General features: G+C 45.1%; 1 protein-coding gene across 1 annotated transcript in view; it reads left to right on the forward strand.

Moving 5' to 3' along the window:
- The first annotated feature begins 268 nt into the window (after positions 1 to 268).
- Positions 269 to 18,310, forward strand: part of LOC144497632 (uncharacterized) — an 81,866-nt gene continuing 63,824 nt past the window's right edge. The window contains exons 1-5 of the mRNA XM_078219074.1: positions 269 to 698; positions 788 to 883; positions 4,047 to 4,280; positions 5,390 to 5,412; positions 6,543 to 6,658. Of these exons, the coding sequence (XP_078075200.1) occupies positions 288 to 698; positions 788 to 883; positions 4,047 to 4,280; positions 5,390 to 5,412; positions 6,543 to 6,658 (880 nt within the window). The 5' untranslated portion in view covers positions 269 to 287. The remainder of the gene's footprint in view (positions 699 to 787; positions 884 to 4,046; positions 4,281 to 5,389; positions 5,413 to 6,542; positions 6,659 to 18,310) is intronic.

Below are 18,310 nucleotides of genomic sequence, written 5' to 3' on the forward strand. Positions count from 1 at the left end.
ACCTCTTCTCCCCATTCTATCTCTCCATCTGTCTCTCTCTCTTTCCATTGGCAACATCCCCGGGAGCCCAACCCGCCCCCGACAGAGTTCAATGATTCCCCTCCGTTATCCTTTAAACCCCGCCAGTTTTTATCTCTGGTGTGAAAGTGGAGAGGACATGGCCCACTCTGTAATAATAATTCCCTGAGTGATACAGTGAACTTTATCGGGAAATAGCTGAACTGAGGATGTGCGGCAGGAACACCGAAACTGAAAGCGGTTTGAATCAGGAAGTGCTGAGAGTGAACATGGCTTCCAGACAACAGCTCCAGAGTTTGACCGAGGAGACAATTTGTCCCATTTGTCTCGATATCTTCACAGATCCGGTAACACTGGATTGTGGACACAACTTCTGCCGCTCCTGTATCACCCAGTGTTGGGAAAAGAAGGAGATAAACCCCTGCCCGGAATGTCGAGAGGAGTTTCGGGAAAGAAACCTCAGGATAAATCGGGCCTTAGCGAATCTGGCCGAGAAAACTCGACAAATAAAGCTGAATCCGAAAGAGAAGGAAAGTAAACTTCACTGTGAGGAACATCAGGAAGAACTGAAGCTGTTTTGTGAAACTGACAAGAAATTGATCTGTTACACTTGTGTAGTTTCGCGGGAACACAGAGAGCACCGCTTCCTGCCCATCGATGAAGCTGTTGAAATCTACAAGGTAAAAGGGAAATATTATTTACCTGATAGTTTTATCACATTTTCAACATCCAGCACTTTCATTCTGTGATTTTTCTCTCCCAATCCCAGGATCAGCTCAAATCTTCCTTAGTTTCTCTCACAGAGAAAAAATCGGTGGTTCTGGAAACGGAACAGAAACAGAAACGGAAGATTTCTGAAGTTAGGGTAAGGTCTCCCTGTGCTGATTTTCTGGGATCTCGGTTAGTTTTGTTCCCTTTATCGCGGGACATTAATTATGTTTGGAAGGTTTGCTAAGGTTACTGGGGACGGTTTAAACTAGAATGGTTGGGGGGTGGGAATCAAAATGTGGTGACTGGGAGAGAGGAGGTTCGAGTAAAAATAAAAGGGGCTGGTCGGCAGTGTGAGAGGGAGGATAGGCAGGTGAAGGGGAAGGCGAGCTCTCAGACCGAAGGGTTGAGGTGTGTTTATTTTAACGCAAGGAGTATAGTGAACAAAATGGATGAGCTTAGAGCGTGGATCGCTGCTTGGAAGTGTGATGTGGTGGCCATTACAGAGACTTGGTTATCTCAGGGTCAGGACTGGGTACTTCAAGTACTGGGTTTCAGATGTTTCAAGAGGGACAGGGAAGGAGGCAAAAGAGGTGGGGGAGTGGCACTGTTGATCAGGGATAGTGTCACAGCTGTAGAAAAGATGGATGCCACAGAAGGATTGTCTACGGAATCTCTGTGGGTGGAGGCTAGGAACAGGAAGGGATCGGTAACTTTACTGGGTGTTTTCTATAGGCCGCCCAATAGTAGCAGAGATGTGGAGGAGCAGATTGGGAAGCAGGTTCTGGAGAGATGTGATAATCATGATGTGGAGATGCCGGATAATCATGATGTGATAATAACAGAGTGGTCGTGATGGGAGATTTTAATTTCCCAAATATCGATTGGAATATCCCTAGGGTAAGGGGTTTAGATGGAGAGGAGTTTGTTAGGTGTGTTCAGGAGAGCTTCCTGGCACAGTATGTGGATAAGCCTACAAGAGGATAGGCTGTGCTTGATTTGATATTAGCGAATGAACCTGGGCAGGTGTCAGATCTATCAGTGGGAGAGCATTTTGGGAATAGTGATCATAACTCTATCTCCTTTACACTACCATTGGAAAGAGATAGGATCAGCCGAGCTAGGAAAGTGTTTATCTGGAGTAAGGGCAACTATGATGCTATTAGGCAGGAAATTAGAGGCATAAATTGGAAGGAGGTTTTCTCAGGGAAATGTATGGAAGAAATGTGGCAAATTTTCAAGGGAAATTTGTCTGGAGCTCTGCACGGCAATGTTCCGGTGCGACAGGGGAGTTATGGTAGGTTACAGGAACCGTGGTGCACGAAAGTTGTAACGGATTTAGTCAGGAAGAAAAGAAAAGCTGACAAAAGGTTCAGGGAGCTAGGTAATGTTAGAAATCTAGAAGAGTATACGACTAGTAGGAAGGAACAAAAGAGGGAAATTAGAAGAGCCAGGAGGGGACAAGAGAAGGCCTTGGTAGACAGGATAAAGGAAAACCCCAAGGCATTCTACAAGTATGTGAAGAGCAAGAGGATAAGATATGAAGGAGTAGGACCAATCAAATGTGACGGTGGGAAAGTCTGCATTGAACCGGTTGAAATAGCAGAGGTACTCAATGAATACTTTGCTTCAGTATTCACAGTGGAAAAGGATCTTGGTAGTTGCAGTGCAGACTTGCAGTGGACTGAGAAGATTGAGCATGTGGACATTAGGAAAGAGGGTGTGTTGGAGCTGTTGAAAAGCATCAAGTTAGATAAATCGCCGGTACCGGATGGGATGTACCCCAGGTTACTGTGGGAGGCGAGGGAAGAGATTGCTGATCCTCTGGCGATGATCTTTACATCATCAATGGAGATAGGAGAGGTTCCGGAGGATTGGAGGATGGTGGATGTGGTTCCATGATTCAAGAAAGGGAGAAGAGATAGCCCAGGAAATTATAGACCGGTGAGTCTAACCTCAGTGGTAGGTAAGTTGATGGAGAAGATCCTGAGAGGCAGGATTTATGAACATTTGGAAAGGAATAGTATGATCAGAAGTAGACAGCACGGCTTTGTCCAAGGCAGATCATGCCGTACGAGTCTGATTGAGTTATTTGAAGATGTGACTAGACACTTAGATGGGGGAAGAGCGGAAGATGTGGTCTATATGGATTTCAGTAAGGCGTTTGATAAGGTGCCCCATGCAAGGCTTATGGAGAAAGTGATGGGGCATGGGATACAAGAGGACGTTGCTTTGTGGTTTCAGAACTGGCTTGCCCACAGAAGGCAAAGAGTGGTTGTAGATGGGTCTTTTACAGAGTGGAGGTCGGTCACCAGTGGGGTGCCCCAGGGATCTGTTCTGGGACCCTGGCTCTTTGTGATTTTTATAAATGACCTGGATGAGGAAGTGGAAGGATGGGTTGGCAAGTTTGCTGATGACACAAAGGTTGGTGGGGTTGTGGATAGTGTAGAGTGATGGCAGCAGTTGCAACAAGACATAGATAAGATGCAGGACTGGGCGGAGAAGTGGCAGATGGACTTCAACCCAGATAAGTGTGTGGTGGTTCATTTTGGCAGGTCGAATAGGATGGAAGAATATAATATTAAGGATAAGACGCTTGGCAATATGGAAAAGCAGAGGGATCTTGGGGTCCGGGTTCATAGGACGCTCAAAGCGGCGTCGCAGGTGGAGGCTGTGGTTAAGAAGGTGTATGGAATACTGGCCTTCATCAATAGAGGAATTGAGTTTAGAAATTCGGAGCTAATGTTGCAGCTGTATAGGACCCTGGTTAGACCCCAACTGGAGTACTGTGCCCAGTTCTGGTCGCCTCATTCCAGAAAAGATGTGGAAGCCATAGAAGGGTGCAGAGGAGATTTACGAGGATGTTGCTGGGATTAAGTGGTGTGCTTTATGAGGATAGGTTGAGAGCGCTAGGTCTATTCTCCTTGGAGAGGCGAAGGATGAGAGGTGACCCGATAAAGGTGTATAAGATGTTGAGAGGTATTGATAGAGTGGATTCTCAGAGGCTTTTACCCAGGGCTGAAATGGTTGTCACGAGAGGCCACAGGTTTAGGGTGCTGGGGAGTAGGTATAGAGGAGATGTTCGGGGTAAGTTTTTCACTCAGAGGGTGGTGGGTGTGTGGAATCGGCTGCCGGTAGTGGTGGTGGAAGCGGATTCGATTGAGTCTTTTGGATAGGTTCATGGAGGTTAGTAAGATAGAGGGTCATAGATGAGCCAAGAAGGCAAAGAAATTGTTCGGCGCAACTTGTGGGCCGAAGGGTCTATTTGTGCTGTAGCTTTTCTATGTTCTATGTTCTATGTTTCACGTTTCATTCGGTAGGAACAGTCGAGCAGTCTGCAGACCCACATCTCATCCGAGTTCACTAAAATGCACCAGATTCTCACTGAGAAAGAGCAGCGTTTACTCAGAGATCTCAGGGAAGAAGAGGGGAGGATTCTGGAACCAATGGAGAGAAACCTTCAAAAGATTCAGGAGAATTTAAATTCTATTGAGGAGAAACTCGCAAAGATACAGAAACAGATGGAGCAAAAAGACGAATTGATATTTCTGAAGGTGAGGGAATATATTGCGGCTCAGTTCAGGGAAACTTCACACAGTCACTAAATAACTGATGATAACTGTGAAATTAATATAGAATTTACTGAAAAATACTAACCGAATTGAACAGAATTTTGTGTCCCTTCCTGAACCGTTTTCCTGTAGTCTCGGATCTAACGGGCTCCCACACTGTCTGCAGATTCCCGGGAATACCTGTGACCTCCTGAGAATGAGTTTTCTTGATCTTCACACTTGCTTTGTGATTATTTCCGTGTTTAATTTACTCCTGGAGCTCCCATTGTAATCCAGTTCCAGTTCCATGTTGTGAGTGTGTGGGTGTGTCTAGTACGGTGTGTGAGAGTCACTGGGGCCGATTCTCCCAAAACAATTCGAAGTGCCGAATTTGCATAAAAACTGGAGTAACTCCCGCTGGGTCTTTTGTAGTGGGATTTTCAAAATGAATCGCCCAGGGGGCCAGGCTGGCTCTGCCCAAGGTGCACACCCCGACCTCCTGTGGGGGCCTCCATGGCCTCTGTTCCTTCTGGTGGGGTCGGGCCGCCTGCTCCCCGTTCGTGGGAGCTGTTCTAAAACCTGCTGGAGTGAACCACTCCTGGCAGGGGGAGACACAATAGCGGGTCCGGAGACTCTAATCCCGGACCCACTAATTAGATTTAAATAGGAACTTAAATATGGAAATCAGCTCGGCGGAGTTGATGACGCCACAAATCTTCATCTGGGAGATGCGTGGAGGCCGTGGCGCCGAGCGGGGAGCCCGCTAAACAACCTCCACTGATGTCCCCCAGCCTGTTGCATTGCTGGAGCATCGCAGTGGGCTGGAGAATAACCCCCACTGTCTGTCAGCAGGACTGACATCCAGTTCCAGTTCCATGTTGTGAGTGTGTGGGTGTGTCTGGTACGGTGTGTGAGGGTCACTGTGTCTGTGAGCGGGACTGATGTTCAATTCCAGTTTATTTGACTCTCCACAATCTTCCTTCCAAAATGCATCACTTTACATTTCCGTGTGAAATCTCACCTGCTGTGAGTCTGCTCATTTCACCAGCCTGTCTAACTGCTCCTGAGATCTGTTACTGTCACCCTCACTGTTCCTGATTCATTTCTTTCAGGAGGAAGCTTGTCGGAAGAGAAGGTAGGACATGTTCTTTACTGAAACTCTGCAGTTTGTTAAATAAACTCAGTGAAGTGTTATTATGTATTTATTTATTGGTTGTTGTCACAACTTTAAATGGTTAGTCATTAGTTACCAAGACATCACACACTGCAGGAAATGATAAGCTCCGCGTATACACACTGACGAGAGCTTTATGATAACTCACTTTATTACAGTGATTTTATAGAACTGTTCTACAATATTGTAATAAATAACCGGGAAGTGTAAATAATACAATCTGGTTCCCAGGCCGGAAGTGATCACTTGCCCGATGTTGGCTGTTTGTGTCTGTGACCTTCCCACTGACCCTGAGAGAACCGCATGGTCCATGTTTCCAAGGAGTGGGTCACCCATGTCCCTGCATGGAGCCTGACCAACCTGAGAAAGTCTCACGTTAAAGGGGGAACGGATTCTAATTTTACACTAAATACAAACTGGCTCTGTGTCGTTAACAACTACAACACTTGTATTTATATCGTGCCTTTCTTGGAAATTAATATCCGAAGGAGTTTCACAGGAGCGTTATAAAGTAAATTGACACAGAGCCAAATAAGAAAATATTAATCTGGTTGACGGAGATGGATTTCAGAGAGTGTCTTAAAGGAAGAAAGAGAATTAGAAAGATAGAGAGGATCAGTGAGGGAATTCCAGAGCTCAGGACCTTGGCAGCTGAAGGTCCAGCTCTCAATGGGGGAGTGACTGAAATCAGAGATGTTCAAGGGGCCAGAAGTAGAGGAGAACAGGATTCTGGGAGGGATGTGGGGCCCAGGGATTGCAGAATTGGATATTCAGCTTTGGGATGTTTCCAGCCTTTGTGTTTGTTCGACAAACTTTGTTTATAATACAGCAAGTGGACAGGCTGAATGTTTATCACATCCTGCAGTCTGTGATGTCTGTTATCAGATTTTGAACCTTTTTCAAGACATGGCTGTTTCCATTCTCTGCCCTTGAATTTAAAAGTTATTCCTTTCTCAGTTCGAGAAACTAGATTAACATTTCACTTTGTACATTTGCTCTATCATCAAAAATGCTGAAAACTTGACCATTTAAATAAGTTCTAAAATCTTCTAACAAAGACAAATTCATAGCATCATTTTTACCATTTACAGTATTAGTGATGACGATCAGGTACTCTCAGTATCTGCTGCCACCCTCTCTATCAGGAAGTACAAAGACCTTTTACAGTACAGAGCATGGAGAGAAATGATAAACTTCATTAACCCCGGTAAATCTCTCACATTAATTTTATTGATTATCAATTCAGTTGTAAATATATTGAATGGGCTCCAAAGATCCAGATTAAATACTCACATTTCCAGTTGTTAATACCTGGAGTCTCCCCATTCTCATATTTCTCTTTCTGTGGGTTCCTCTGGGTAAGTGTCTGAAGCCATCAGCACTGTGTGTCAAAGCAGTGAAGGGATCTGTATAACCAGAGGAATAGAGCACCAATCTCAGGATGTGAAATGGAATTTCTCTCGGAGACTGGACTGCTCCCTTCTGTCATTCTGGGAAACATTTTTTTATCATCATTTCTCAGGAAGACACACAGACATTAGAGAGCAAGTGATAAATGACAGATAATCTGTCTGGTGGAATTGGACACATTAATCAAGAGGAGGGACTGCAGAAACTGCGAGTCTGCACTGGATAAGAGAGGGGGTGTGGTGATCTTATTGAAACGTTCAAGGTTTGGAATAAAAGGGAGATTATAAACATCCACGTGTTTGACACGGTCACAGAGACTAGATCAAAGTAGGTATAGCTTTTAAATCGAGAATCGGGAGGGTGACAGGGCAGTTTGGATTGAGTGAGGTTGAGTTTTTGAGTGACTCCATTGAGGCAGTGAACCAGTGAACCCACCGCTCACTCTGTGAATTTGATCAGAGGCTCAATCCATTCTGAGGGCTGATCTTCAGAACAGTATCACTGTCCAGTTTCCCACTGGTTTGCAGTGTGGGAAAATGTACTGTCGTTCCTGAAGAGGGAACAGGGGACAAGAAATCCTCATGAATACACAGTGGGGGTGAGAGAGAGAAAGGAGCAGCAAGCAGCAGTGAGAAAAATAACTCACCTCCTGGTCACAGAGAAATCATCAAAAGCTCCCTTCATTCCTGCAGTGTGAGCCTAAACACTTCAGAACCAGTTGAATAATTTTGAGGAACAGTCAGTGTTTGAATGTAGAAAATGAGAAAACCAATTTCCAAACAACAAGATCACAGGAACAGCATTGTGATCATGATGAAGTTTTCTGTTATGATGATGTCATTTCCGGTATAAATATTAGGCAGGAAACAGAGCAAATAAACTCCTTACTTCATTTCCAATGGGGTTTCCAGTGGTCCCTTTCAGACCAGGGATTAAACCATTGTATAGATTGTTCTTCTGGGTGGAGCATCACCATGCAATGGAAGATCAAGATTGTATTGAGTCTCCAGTTATATCAAATGTCTCCAGTTTGTACAGACAATGTGACTTCGCCTTATGTTTAGTGTGGGGACACTGGATACCTATTTTGCTGCTACATTATTGTGGGGGTTTGATCTCTGCAATTCTTTACATTCTGATCAGTCATCTGACCTGCCATTCATCTTTGCTCAGTTATCTGCTTTTTCCATCAATTTGAGCCTTTCCTTAACTTCTTTAGTGAACCACAGATGGTGGATCCTCCCATTGGGGATTTTCTTTCCAGTAGGAATATATTTATTCTGAATATTCTGAAATATCGTCTTAAATATCTGCCATTGCTTCTCTGTCGATATATCCCCAAGCCTGGGGACCCAGTTGACTACAACTAGCTTAGCTTTCATGACCAGATCGTTGCTCCTATTAGAAACATAGAAAAATACAGCACAAACAGGCCCTTCAGCCCACAGGTTGTGCCGAACACGTCCCTAGCTTCTAGACCTACCTGTAACCCTCCATCCTATTAAGCTCCACGTACTCATCCAGGAGTCTCTTAAAAGACCCGATTGAGTTCGCCTCCACCACCACTGACGTCAGCCGATTCCACTCGCCCACCACCCTCTGTGTGAAAAACTTACCCCTAACATCTCCCCTGTACCGAACCCCCAGCACCTTAAACCTGTGTCCTCGCGTAGCAGACATTTCCACCCTGGGAAAAAGCCTCTGAGAGTCCACCCGATCTTTGCCTCTCAACATCTTATACACCTCTATTAAGTCTCCTCTCATCCTTCGCCTCTCCAAGGAGAAAAATCCGAGCTCCCTCAGCCTATCCTCATAAGGCATGCCACTCAATCCAGGCAACATCCTTGTAAATCTCCTCTGCACCCTTTCAATCTTTTCCACATCCTTCCTATAGTGAGGCGACCAGAACTGAGCACAGTACTCCAAGTGGGGTCTGACGAGGGTCTTATATAGCTGCATCATTATCCCCGGACTCCTAAACTCAATCCCTCGATTGATAAAGGCCAGCACACCATACGCATTCTTAACCACCTCCTCCACCTGCGGGGCCGATTTTAGAGTCCTATGGACCCGGACCCCAAGGTCCTTCCGATCCTCTACAATACTAAGAATCTTTCCCTTTATATTGTACTCCTTCATCCCATTTGACCTACCAAAATGGACCACGACGCATTTATCTGGGTTGAAGTCCATCTGCCACTTGTCCGCCCAGTCTTACATCCTATCTCTGTCCCTCTGTAACTTCTGACATCCTACCAGACTATCCACAACCCCACCAACCTTCGTGTCGTCGGCAAACTTACCAACCCATCCCTCCGCTTCCTCATCCAGGTCATTTATGAAAATGCCAAACAGCAAGGGTCCCAGAACAGATCCCTGGGGCACACAACTAGTGACCGACCTCCATTTAGAAAAAGATCCATCTAGACCCACTCTGCCTCCTTTGGGCAAGCCAGTTCTGGATCCACAGGGCAGCAGCCCCTTGGATCCCATGCCCTCTCACTTTCTCTAGAAGCCTTGCAGGGGGGACCTTATCGAACACCTTGCTAAAATCCATATAAACCACATCTACCGCCTTCCCTTCATCAATGTGTTCAGTCACATTTTCGAAGAACTCCAGCAGGCTCGTAAGGCACGATCTGCCCTTGACAAAGCCATGCTGAGTATTCTTGAGCATACTAAACCTCTCTAAATGCTCATATATCCTGTCCGTCAGGATCTTCTCCATCAGTTTACCAACCACTGAGGTTAGACTCACCGGTCGGTAATTACCTGGGCTATCCCTATTCCCCTTCTTGAAAATAGGAACAACATCCCCAATCCTCCGGCACTTCTCCCGTCTCCATCGACGATGCAAAGATCATTGCCAGAGGCTCTGCAATCTCTTCCCTCACCTCCCACAGTAACCTGGGGTACATCCCATCCGGACCCGGCGACTTATCTGTCTTGATGCCATTCAAAAATTCCAGCACAACCTCTTTCTTAAAGTCCACATACTCAATCCTTTCAGTCCACCGCACGCCCACAGTACATCCACCCAGGTCCTTCACCTCTGTGAAAACCGAGGCAAAATACTCATTGAGCACCTCTGCCATTTCAACTGGTTCCGTACAGACTTTCCCGCCTTCACCTTTTATAGGCCCTATTCCATCACGTCTCATCCTTTTACTCTTCACATATTTATAGAACGCCTTAGGGTTCTCCTTAATCCTACCTGCCTGGGCCTTCTCGTGACCCCTTCTGGCTCTCCTAATTTCCTTCTTTAGTCCCTTCCTACAAGCCATATACCGTTCTAAATCCCTATCTTCGCCAAGCTCTCGAGCCTTTTGAACGCTTTCCTTTTCTTCTCGACTAGAAATTCAAGTTTCAAATACCGATCTTAGATCCTCTCTTTTCCCTTTCAAACTGGATTTCAAATTCAATCATATTGTAGTTGCTGCTACCTAGTGCTGCCTTCACTCTGAATTCACTCATTATTCCTTCACAGTGCACAAAGACAAGTCTAATATAACCTACTCTCTGGTTAGTTCCAGAATGTTCTGCTGTGAGAAACTTTCTCGAAAGAATTCATTGAACTCCCCATCCAGGAAACTACAGCCTGATTTCTCTGGTATATATTTAGATTAAAATCGCCCATGATTATTACTGTCTCTTTATCTGTGACCCACATTGTGGCTACTGTTGTGAGGATTGTCGACCACTCCCACTATTGACTTATTTCCCCTCCTATTCCTCATCTCCAAACCAATTTTATATTCGGATCTCCTGAACCAAGGTCATCTCCAGCTTTTGCACCAATGAGGTCCTTGATAAGCAGTGCTACCCCTCCACCTTTCCCGAGCTTTCTATCCTTCTTGAATGTCATTAAATGTTATCCTTTCGTCCTGCAGCAATGTCTCTGTAAAGTTATCAGATCATATTCATTTACTTCAATGTGTGTTATCAATTTGTTTACTTTGTTATGAATGTTGTGTACATTCACATGCACAGCTTTTAGTTTTAACGTTTTATTACCTTTGTACCATCTAGTCTTGATTATTGGTGTATTCTAAGGTTTTATCTCTTTGTCCATTCCTGCTATTCTATGATCCTCATTTCCCATATTATTATGATGGTTTCTTGCCTTGAATCTACCCCTGGATTTACCACATGTACGCAATTTGGATCCTTCACCCTCCGAGTTTAGTTTAAAGCTCTCTTTACTTCCCGAGTTATGCAATTTGTTGGAACACTCATTCTAGCAGTTCAGTGTAGACCGTCCCAACAATCAGGCAGTGTGCGGGGCGGCAAGGTAGCACTGGTCAGCACTGCTGCTTCACAGCGCCAGGGACCTGGGTTCGATTCCTGGATTGGGTCACTGTCTGTGCGGAGTTTGCACGTTCTCCCTGTGTTAGCGTGGGTTTCCTCCGGGTGCTCCGGTTTCCTCCCACATTCTGAAAGATGGCTGGTTCGGTGCATTGACCTGAACAGGTGCCAGTCTGTGGCGACATGGGGAATTTCACAGTAACTTCATTGCAGTGTCAATGTAAGCGTTACTTGTGACTAATAAATAAACTTTAACTTGACTACCGTCCGGTGGCTCTGACATCCATCATTATGAAATGCTTTGAAAGGTTAGTCATGGCACAAATCAATTCTGGCCTCCCAGATTGCCTGGATCCATGATAGTTCACTTATCACTGCAACAGGTCCACAGCAGACGCCATCTCCCTGGCCCTGCACTCAAACCTGGATCACCTCGATAACAAAGACACCGATGTCAGACTCCTATTCATTGACTACAGCTCAGCCTTCAACACCATTATTCCGACAAAACTCATCTCCAAACTCCGTGGCCTTTGGCTTGGCTCCTTGCTCTGCGACTGGATCCTAGACTTCCTTTCGTACAGGCTGCAATCAGTAAGGATAGGGAACGACATCTCCTCAATGATCATCCTCAACTCCAGTCCTCCACAAGGCTGTTCTCAGCCCCCTACGATACTCCCTATAAACTTATGACCACGTGGCCAAATTCCCCTCCAGCTCGATTTTCAAGTTTGCTGATGACACGACCATAGTGGGTCAGATCTCAAACAACGATGAGACGGGCTACAGGAAAGAGAGAATCTGGTAAAATGGTGTGACGACAATAATCTCCCTCAATGTCAGTACAACGAACGAGAGTCATCGACTTCAGGAAACGTAATAGAGGACATGCCTCTGTCTACAACAACAGTGAGGAAGTGGGAATGGTCCAGAGCTTCAGGTTTCAAGGTGTTCAGATCACCAACAACCTGTCCTGGTCCCTCCATGCCAATGCTATAGTTAAGAAAGTCCACCAACGTCTCTACTTTCTCAGGAGGCTTCGGAAATTCGGCATGACTGCCATAACTCTCACGACCTTTTTGGTATGGCTCCTGCTCTACCAAGACCGCAAGAAACTACAAAGGGTTGTAAATGTAGCCTCATCCATCACGCAAACCAGATCCCCATCCATTGACTCCGTCGACACTTCCCGCTGCCTCAGTAAAAGCAGTAAGAGTTTTAACAACACCAGGTTTAAGTCCAAGAGGTTTATTTGGTAGCAAATACCATTAGCTTTCGGAACGCTGCTCCTTCGTCAGATGGAGTGGAAATGTCGAAGGAGCAGCACTCCGAAAGCAAATGGCATTTGCTACCAAATAAACCTGTTGGCTTTTCACCTGGTGTTGTTAAAACTCTTACTGTGTTCACCCCAGTCCAACGCCGGCATCTCCACATCAGTAAAAGCAGCCAGCATAATCAAGGACCCCATGCACCACAGACATACTCTCTTCCACCTTCTTCCGTCGGGAAGAAGATACAAAAGTCTGAGAACACGTACCAACCAACTCAAGAACAGCTTCTTCCTTGCTGCCATCAGACTTTTGAATGGTGCTTTCATATATTAAGCTGAGCTTTCTCTTCACCCTATCTGTAACTGCAACACTATATTCTGCATCCTACCCTTTCCTTCTCTCATATGTACTCTATGAACAATATGTTTCATCTGTGCAGCCTGCAAGAAACAATATTTTTCACAGTATAAATGTGACAATAATAAATCGAATCAAAACAACCCCACTATCCCCAATACTGGTGCCAATGCCCATGATCCAGACACCAGCCTTTGAGCATTCATCTTTGTCATCTCATTTTCCCTCTGCCAGTTTACATGTAGCTCAGGTAATGATCCAGAGATTATTACCTTTGAGGTTCTGCATCTTAATTGGTACCGAGCCTCTCATGGTGACGATGCCCTTTACAGATATCCCAAATATCCCTGCTTGCGTGACCACTTCCCTCCAACCTCAGTGTTCCCACCCAGCCCACAATATCACCCTGATTGAACATTAGTGGAGTGGACCAGGACAATGTTCTTTGCTTGTCCTGTCTATGTCTTTGGTACCTACACAGACCATGCCAACTGGATCCTCCCACTTACAATGAAAATTCTTCTCCAGCTCCGAGCACATGCTCACTTTTGCTGCAGAGAACAGTATCTGTGTCCCACACTATATTGTCCCCTACTGCCACCACATTCCTGTTTGTTATCCCCCACTTGATAGGCTTCCTGTATCATGGTGCCATGGTTACACTGCTCATTCACTTTGCAGCCTTTGCTTTCATCCACACAGAGTGTAAGCACCTCAAACCTTTTCAACAACTGCAAAGTCTGAAGCTCCTCCATTACTCTCTGCTCAGTCCCTTTACCTGTCTCACTCTCGGTCACATCCTCCTGTCCGTCACTGCTGACCAAAACAGATGACCCGATTCTAAGAGGTGTGACCATATTCCGGAACAAATTGTCCAGGTATTTCTCCCATTCCCTCACATTGTGCAGTGTCTGCAGTTCAGCCTCTAACTCACTAATTCTGATCTGGAAGTCCTCCAGCTGCTAACACTTTCTGCAGATGTGTTTGTCATGGAACACCTGGACGTCCAAAATCTCACATTCCTCAGCTGCAACACAACACCAGTCTTGCATTGTTCCTCATGTTATCCAGTTAAATTTAATTAAATTCCTCACTTAATTAACTTAGAATAATTCCAATGATAATCACATTTCTTTCCCCTGTGCATTTCATTCCCGCATGAACCTAATTCGCTGCTCACTCAGTCTCCATCCCAGTCCAGTGCAGTCACCTGTCTCATGCACCTATTACTGGCCATGCATTTTGAAAGGTCAGTCTTACTTGTAGACCCTCTGATGAGTCGCTTGCTAGTTTTACTTCCTGCTGCACTGATTAACACTCATGAACCAACTGCTTTCAGGTGATTGACAGATAACTGCCACTCCAGATAGTTCTCTCATTAACATAGAAACGAGAAGCAGGAGTAGGCCATTTGGCCCTTTGAACATGCTCAGCTTTTTATTTTGATGTGGAGATGCCGGCGTTGGACTGGGGTGAGCACAGTAAGAAGTCTCACAACACCAGGTTAAAGTCCAACAGGTTTATTTGGCAGCACAAGCTTTTGGAGCCCCAAGCTTTGACAATGTCTGGTCATCAAATTCAATATCCTGATCCTCCTTCTCCCCAAGTCTCTTGATCCATCAGCCCCAAGAGCTATATCTAATTTCTTCTTGAAATCACACAACATTTTGACCTCAACTACATTCAGTGGTCGTGAATCCCACAGATTCACCACCCTTTGGGTCAATAAACTTCTCCTCACCTCAGTTCTAAAACGTTTACCCCTTGTCTTCAAATTATGACCCCTCATTCCGGACTCCTCCACGATTGGGAACATTCTTTATGAATCTACCCTGTCTGACCCTGTTAGAATTTTATAAGTTTCTATGAGATCCCCTCTCACCCTTCCAAACACCAGTGAATATAATCCTAAACGACTTAGTCTCTCCTCATATGGCAGACCTTCCATCGCAGGAATCAGCCTGGTAAACCTTCGCTGGACTCCCTCGAAAGCAAGGACATCCTTCCTCAGATAAGAACACCAAAACTGCACACAATACTCCAGGTGTGGCCTCACCAATGCCCTATACAATTGCAGCAAAACATCCCTATTCCGATACTCAAATCCTCTGGCTCTGAAGGCCAACATATCAAAGAACAAAGAAAATTACCCCACAGGAACAGGCCCATCGGCCCTCAAGACTGCGCCGACCATGCGGCCCGACTGAACTAAAACCCCCGACCCTTCCTGGGACCATATCTCTGCATTCCCACACGATTCATGTATTTGTCCAAATGCCCCTTAAAAGCCACTATCACATCTGCTTCCACTACCTCCCCGGCAGAGAGTTCCAGGCACCCACGACCCTCTGTGTAAAAAATGTGCCTCGTACATCTCCAATAAACTTTGCCCCTTGCTTCTTAAACCTGTGCCCCCTAGTAATTGACTCTTCCACCCGGGGAAAAAGCTTCTGGTGATCCACTCTGTCCATCCCCCTCATAATCTATCAGGTCGCCCCTCAACCTCCGTCATTCCAGTGAGAACAAACCAAGTTCCTCGAATCTCTCCTCATAGCTAATGCCCTCCATACCAGGCAACATCCTGGTACATCTTTTCTGTACCCTCTCCAAAGCCTCTACATCTTTCTGGTAGTGTGGCGACCAGAATTGAACACTATATTCCAAGTGTAGCCTAACTAAGGCTCAATGAAACTGCAACATGACTAGCCAATTTTTAAACTCAATGCCCCGGCCAATGAAGGCAAGCATGCACCTGTACACCCAGATCCCTCTGCCTATCAATACTCTTAAGGGTTTTGCCATTTACTGCATATTTCCTATTTGTATTAGACCTTCCAAAATGCATTACCTCACTTTTGTCCGGATTAAACTCCATCTGCCATCTCTCCGCCCAAGTCTCCAACTGATCTATATAAAAACATAAAAACGAGGAGCAGGAGTAGGCCATCTGGCCCCTCGAGCCTGCTCAACCATTCAATAAGATCATGGCTGATCTTTTTGTAGACTCAGTTCCATTTACCCACCCGCTCACCATAACCCTTAATCCTTTACTGTTCAAAAATGTATCTATCCTTGCCTTAAAAACATTCAATGAGGTAGCCTCAACTGCTTCACTGGGCAGGGAATTCCACAGATTCACAACCTTTTGAGTGAAGAAGTTCCTCCTCAACTCAGTCCTAAATCTCTTCCCCTTATTTTGAGGCTATGTCCCCAAGTACTGGTTTCACCCACCAGTGGAAACAACTTCCCTGCTTCTATCTTATCTATTCCCTTTCTAATCTTATATGTTTCTATAAGATCTCCCCTCATTCTTCTGAATTCCAATGAGTATAGCCCCAGTCTACTCAGTCTCTCCTCATAAGCCAACCCTCTCAACTCCAGAATCAACCGAGTGAATCTCCTCTGCACCCCCTCCAGTGCCAGTATATCCTTTCTCAAGTAAGGAGACCAAAACTGTACACAGTACTCCAGGTGTGGCCTCACCAGCACCTTTTACAGCTGCAACATAACCTCGCTGTTTTTAAACTCCATCCCTCTCGCAATGAAGGACAAAATTCCATTTGCCTTCTTAATTACCTGCTGCACATACAAACCAACTCCTTGAGATTCCTACACAAGGACACCCAGGTCCCTTTGCACAGCAGCATGCTGCAATTTTTTACCATTTAAATAATAGTCCATTTTACTGTTATTCCTACCAAAATGGATGACTTCACATTTACCAACATTGTACTCCACCTGCCAGACCCTCGCCCACTCACTTAGACTATCTATATCCTTTTGCAGACTTTCAACGTCCTCTGCACACTTTGCTCTGCCACCCATCTTAGTGTCATCTGCGAATTTTGACACACGACACTTGGTCCCCAACTCCTAATCATCTATGTAAATCATAAACAATTGCGGTCCCAACACTGATCCCTGAGGCACACCACTAGTCACTGATCGCCAACCAGAAAAACACCCATTTACCCCCACTCTTTGCTTTCTGTTCGCTAACCAATCCTCTATCCATGCTAATACATTACCCGTAACACCGTGCATCTTTATCTTATGTAACAGTCTTTGGCACGGCACCTTGCCAACTGCCTTCTGGAAATCCAGAGACACCACATCCACAGATTCCCCATTGTTCACTGCGCACGTAATGTTCTCAAAGAATTCCACCAAATTAGTCAAACATGACGTTCCCTTCGTGAACATATGCTGCGTCTTACCAATGGGACAATTTATATCCAGATGTCTCGCTATTTCTTCCTTGATGATAGATTCAAACATTTTCCCTGCTGCAAAAGTGAAGCTGACCGGCCTATAGTCATCTGCCTTTTGTCTACCTCCTTTTTTAAACAATGGCGTCACATTTGCTGTTTTCCAATCTGCGGAAACCACCCCAGAGTCCAGCGAATTTTGGTAAATTACCACTCGTGCATTTGCTATTTCTCCCGCCATCTCTTTTAGTACCCTGGGATGGATTCCATCAGGACCAGGAGACTTGTCTACCTTTAGCCCCATTAACTTGCCCAACACTACCTCTTTTGTGATAATGATAGTTTCTAGGTTCTCACCTGCCATAGCCTTCCTGTCATCAATCTTTGGCATGGTATTTGTGTCTTCCACTGTGAAGACCGACACAAAATACCTGTTCAATGCCTCAGCCATTTTCTCATTTCCAGTTACTAGATCCCCCCTCTCATCCTCCAAAGGACCAATGTTTACTTTAGCCACTCTTTTTCGTTTTATATATTTGTAGAAACTTTTGCTCTCTGTTTTTATATTCTGAGCTAGTTTACTCTCATAATCCATCTTACTTTTCTTTATCGCTTTTTTCGTGGCTTTCTGCTGACCTTTAAAGATTTCCCAATACTCTGGGCTCCAACTAATCTTTGCCACTTTGGATGCATTTTCTTTCAATTTGATACCCTCCTTGATTTCTTTCGTATCCATGGCTGATTATCTCTTTTTCTATAGTCCCTCCTTATCACTGGTACATACTTTTGCTGAGCACTGTGAAAGATTGTTTTGAAAGTCCTCCACTGTTCCTCAATTGTCCCACCATAAAGTTTTTTCTCCCAGTCTACCTTAGCCAACTCCTCCCTCATCCCTTTGTAGCCTCCTTTGTTTAAGCACAAGACACTGGTATTGGATTTTACCTTCTCACGCCCCATCTGTATTTTAAATTCAACCATACTGTGACCGCTTCTTCCGAGAGGATCCCTAACTGAAAGATCATTAATTATTCCCGTCTCATTACACAGGACCAAATCTAGGATAGCTTGCTCCCTTGTCGGTTCCATTACATACTGTTCAAGGAAGCTATCGCGGATACATTCTATGAACTCCTCCTCAAGGCTGCCTTGACCGACCTGGTTTGACCAATTGATATGTAGATTATAATCCCCCGTGATAATTGCTGTACCATTTTTACATGCATCAGTTATTTCTTTGTTTATCCTGCTGTATCCTCTGATGGTCCTCACCACTATCTGCAGATCCACCAACCTTTGTGTCGTCCGGAA

This window comes from Mustelus asterias, chromosome 8 (genome assembly GCF_964213995.1).
Source record: "Mustelus asterias chromosome 8, sMusAst1.hap1.1, whole genome shotgun sequence".
Taxonomy (NCBI): Eukaryota; Metazoa; Chordata; class Chondrichthyes; order Carcharhiniformes; family Triakidae; genus Mustelus; species Mustelus asterias.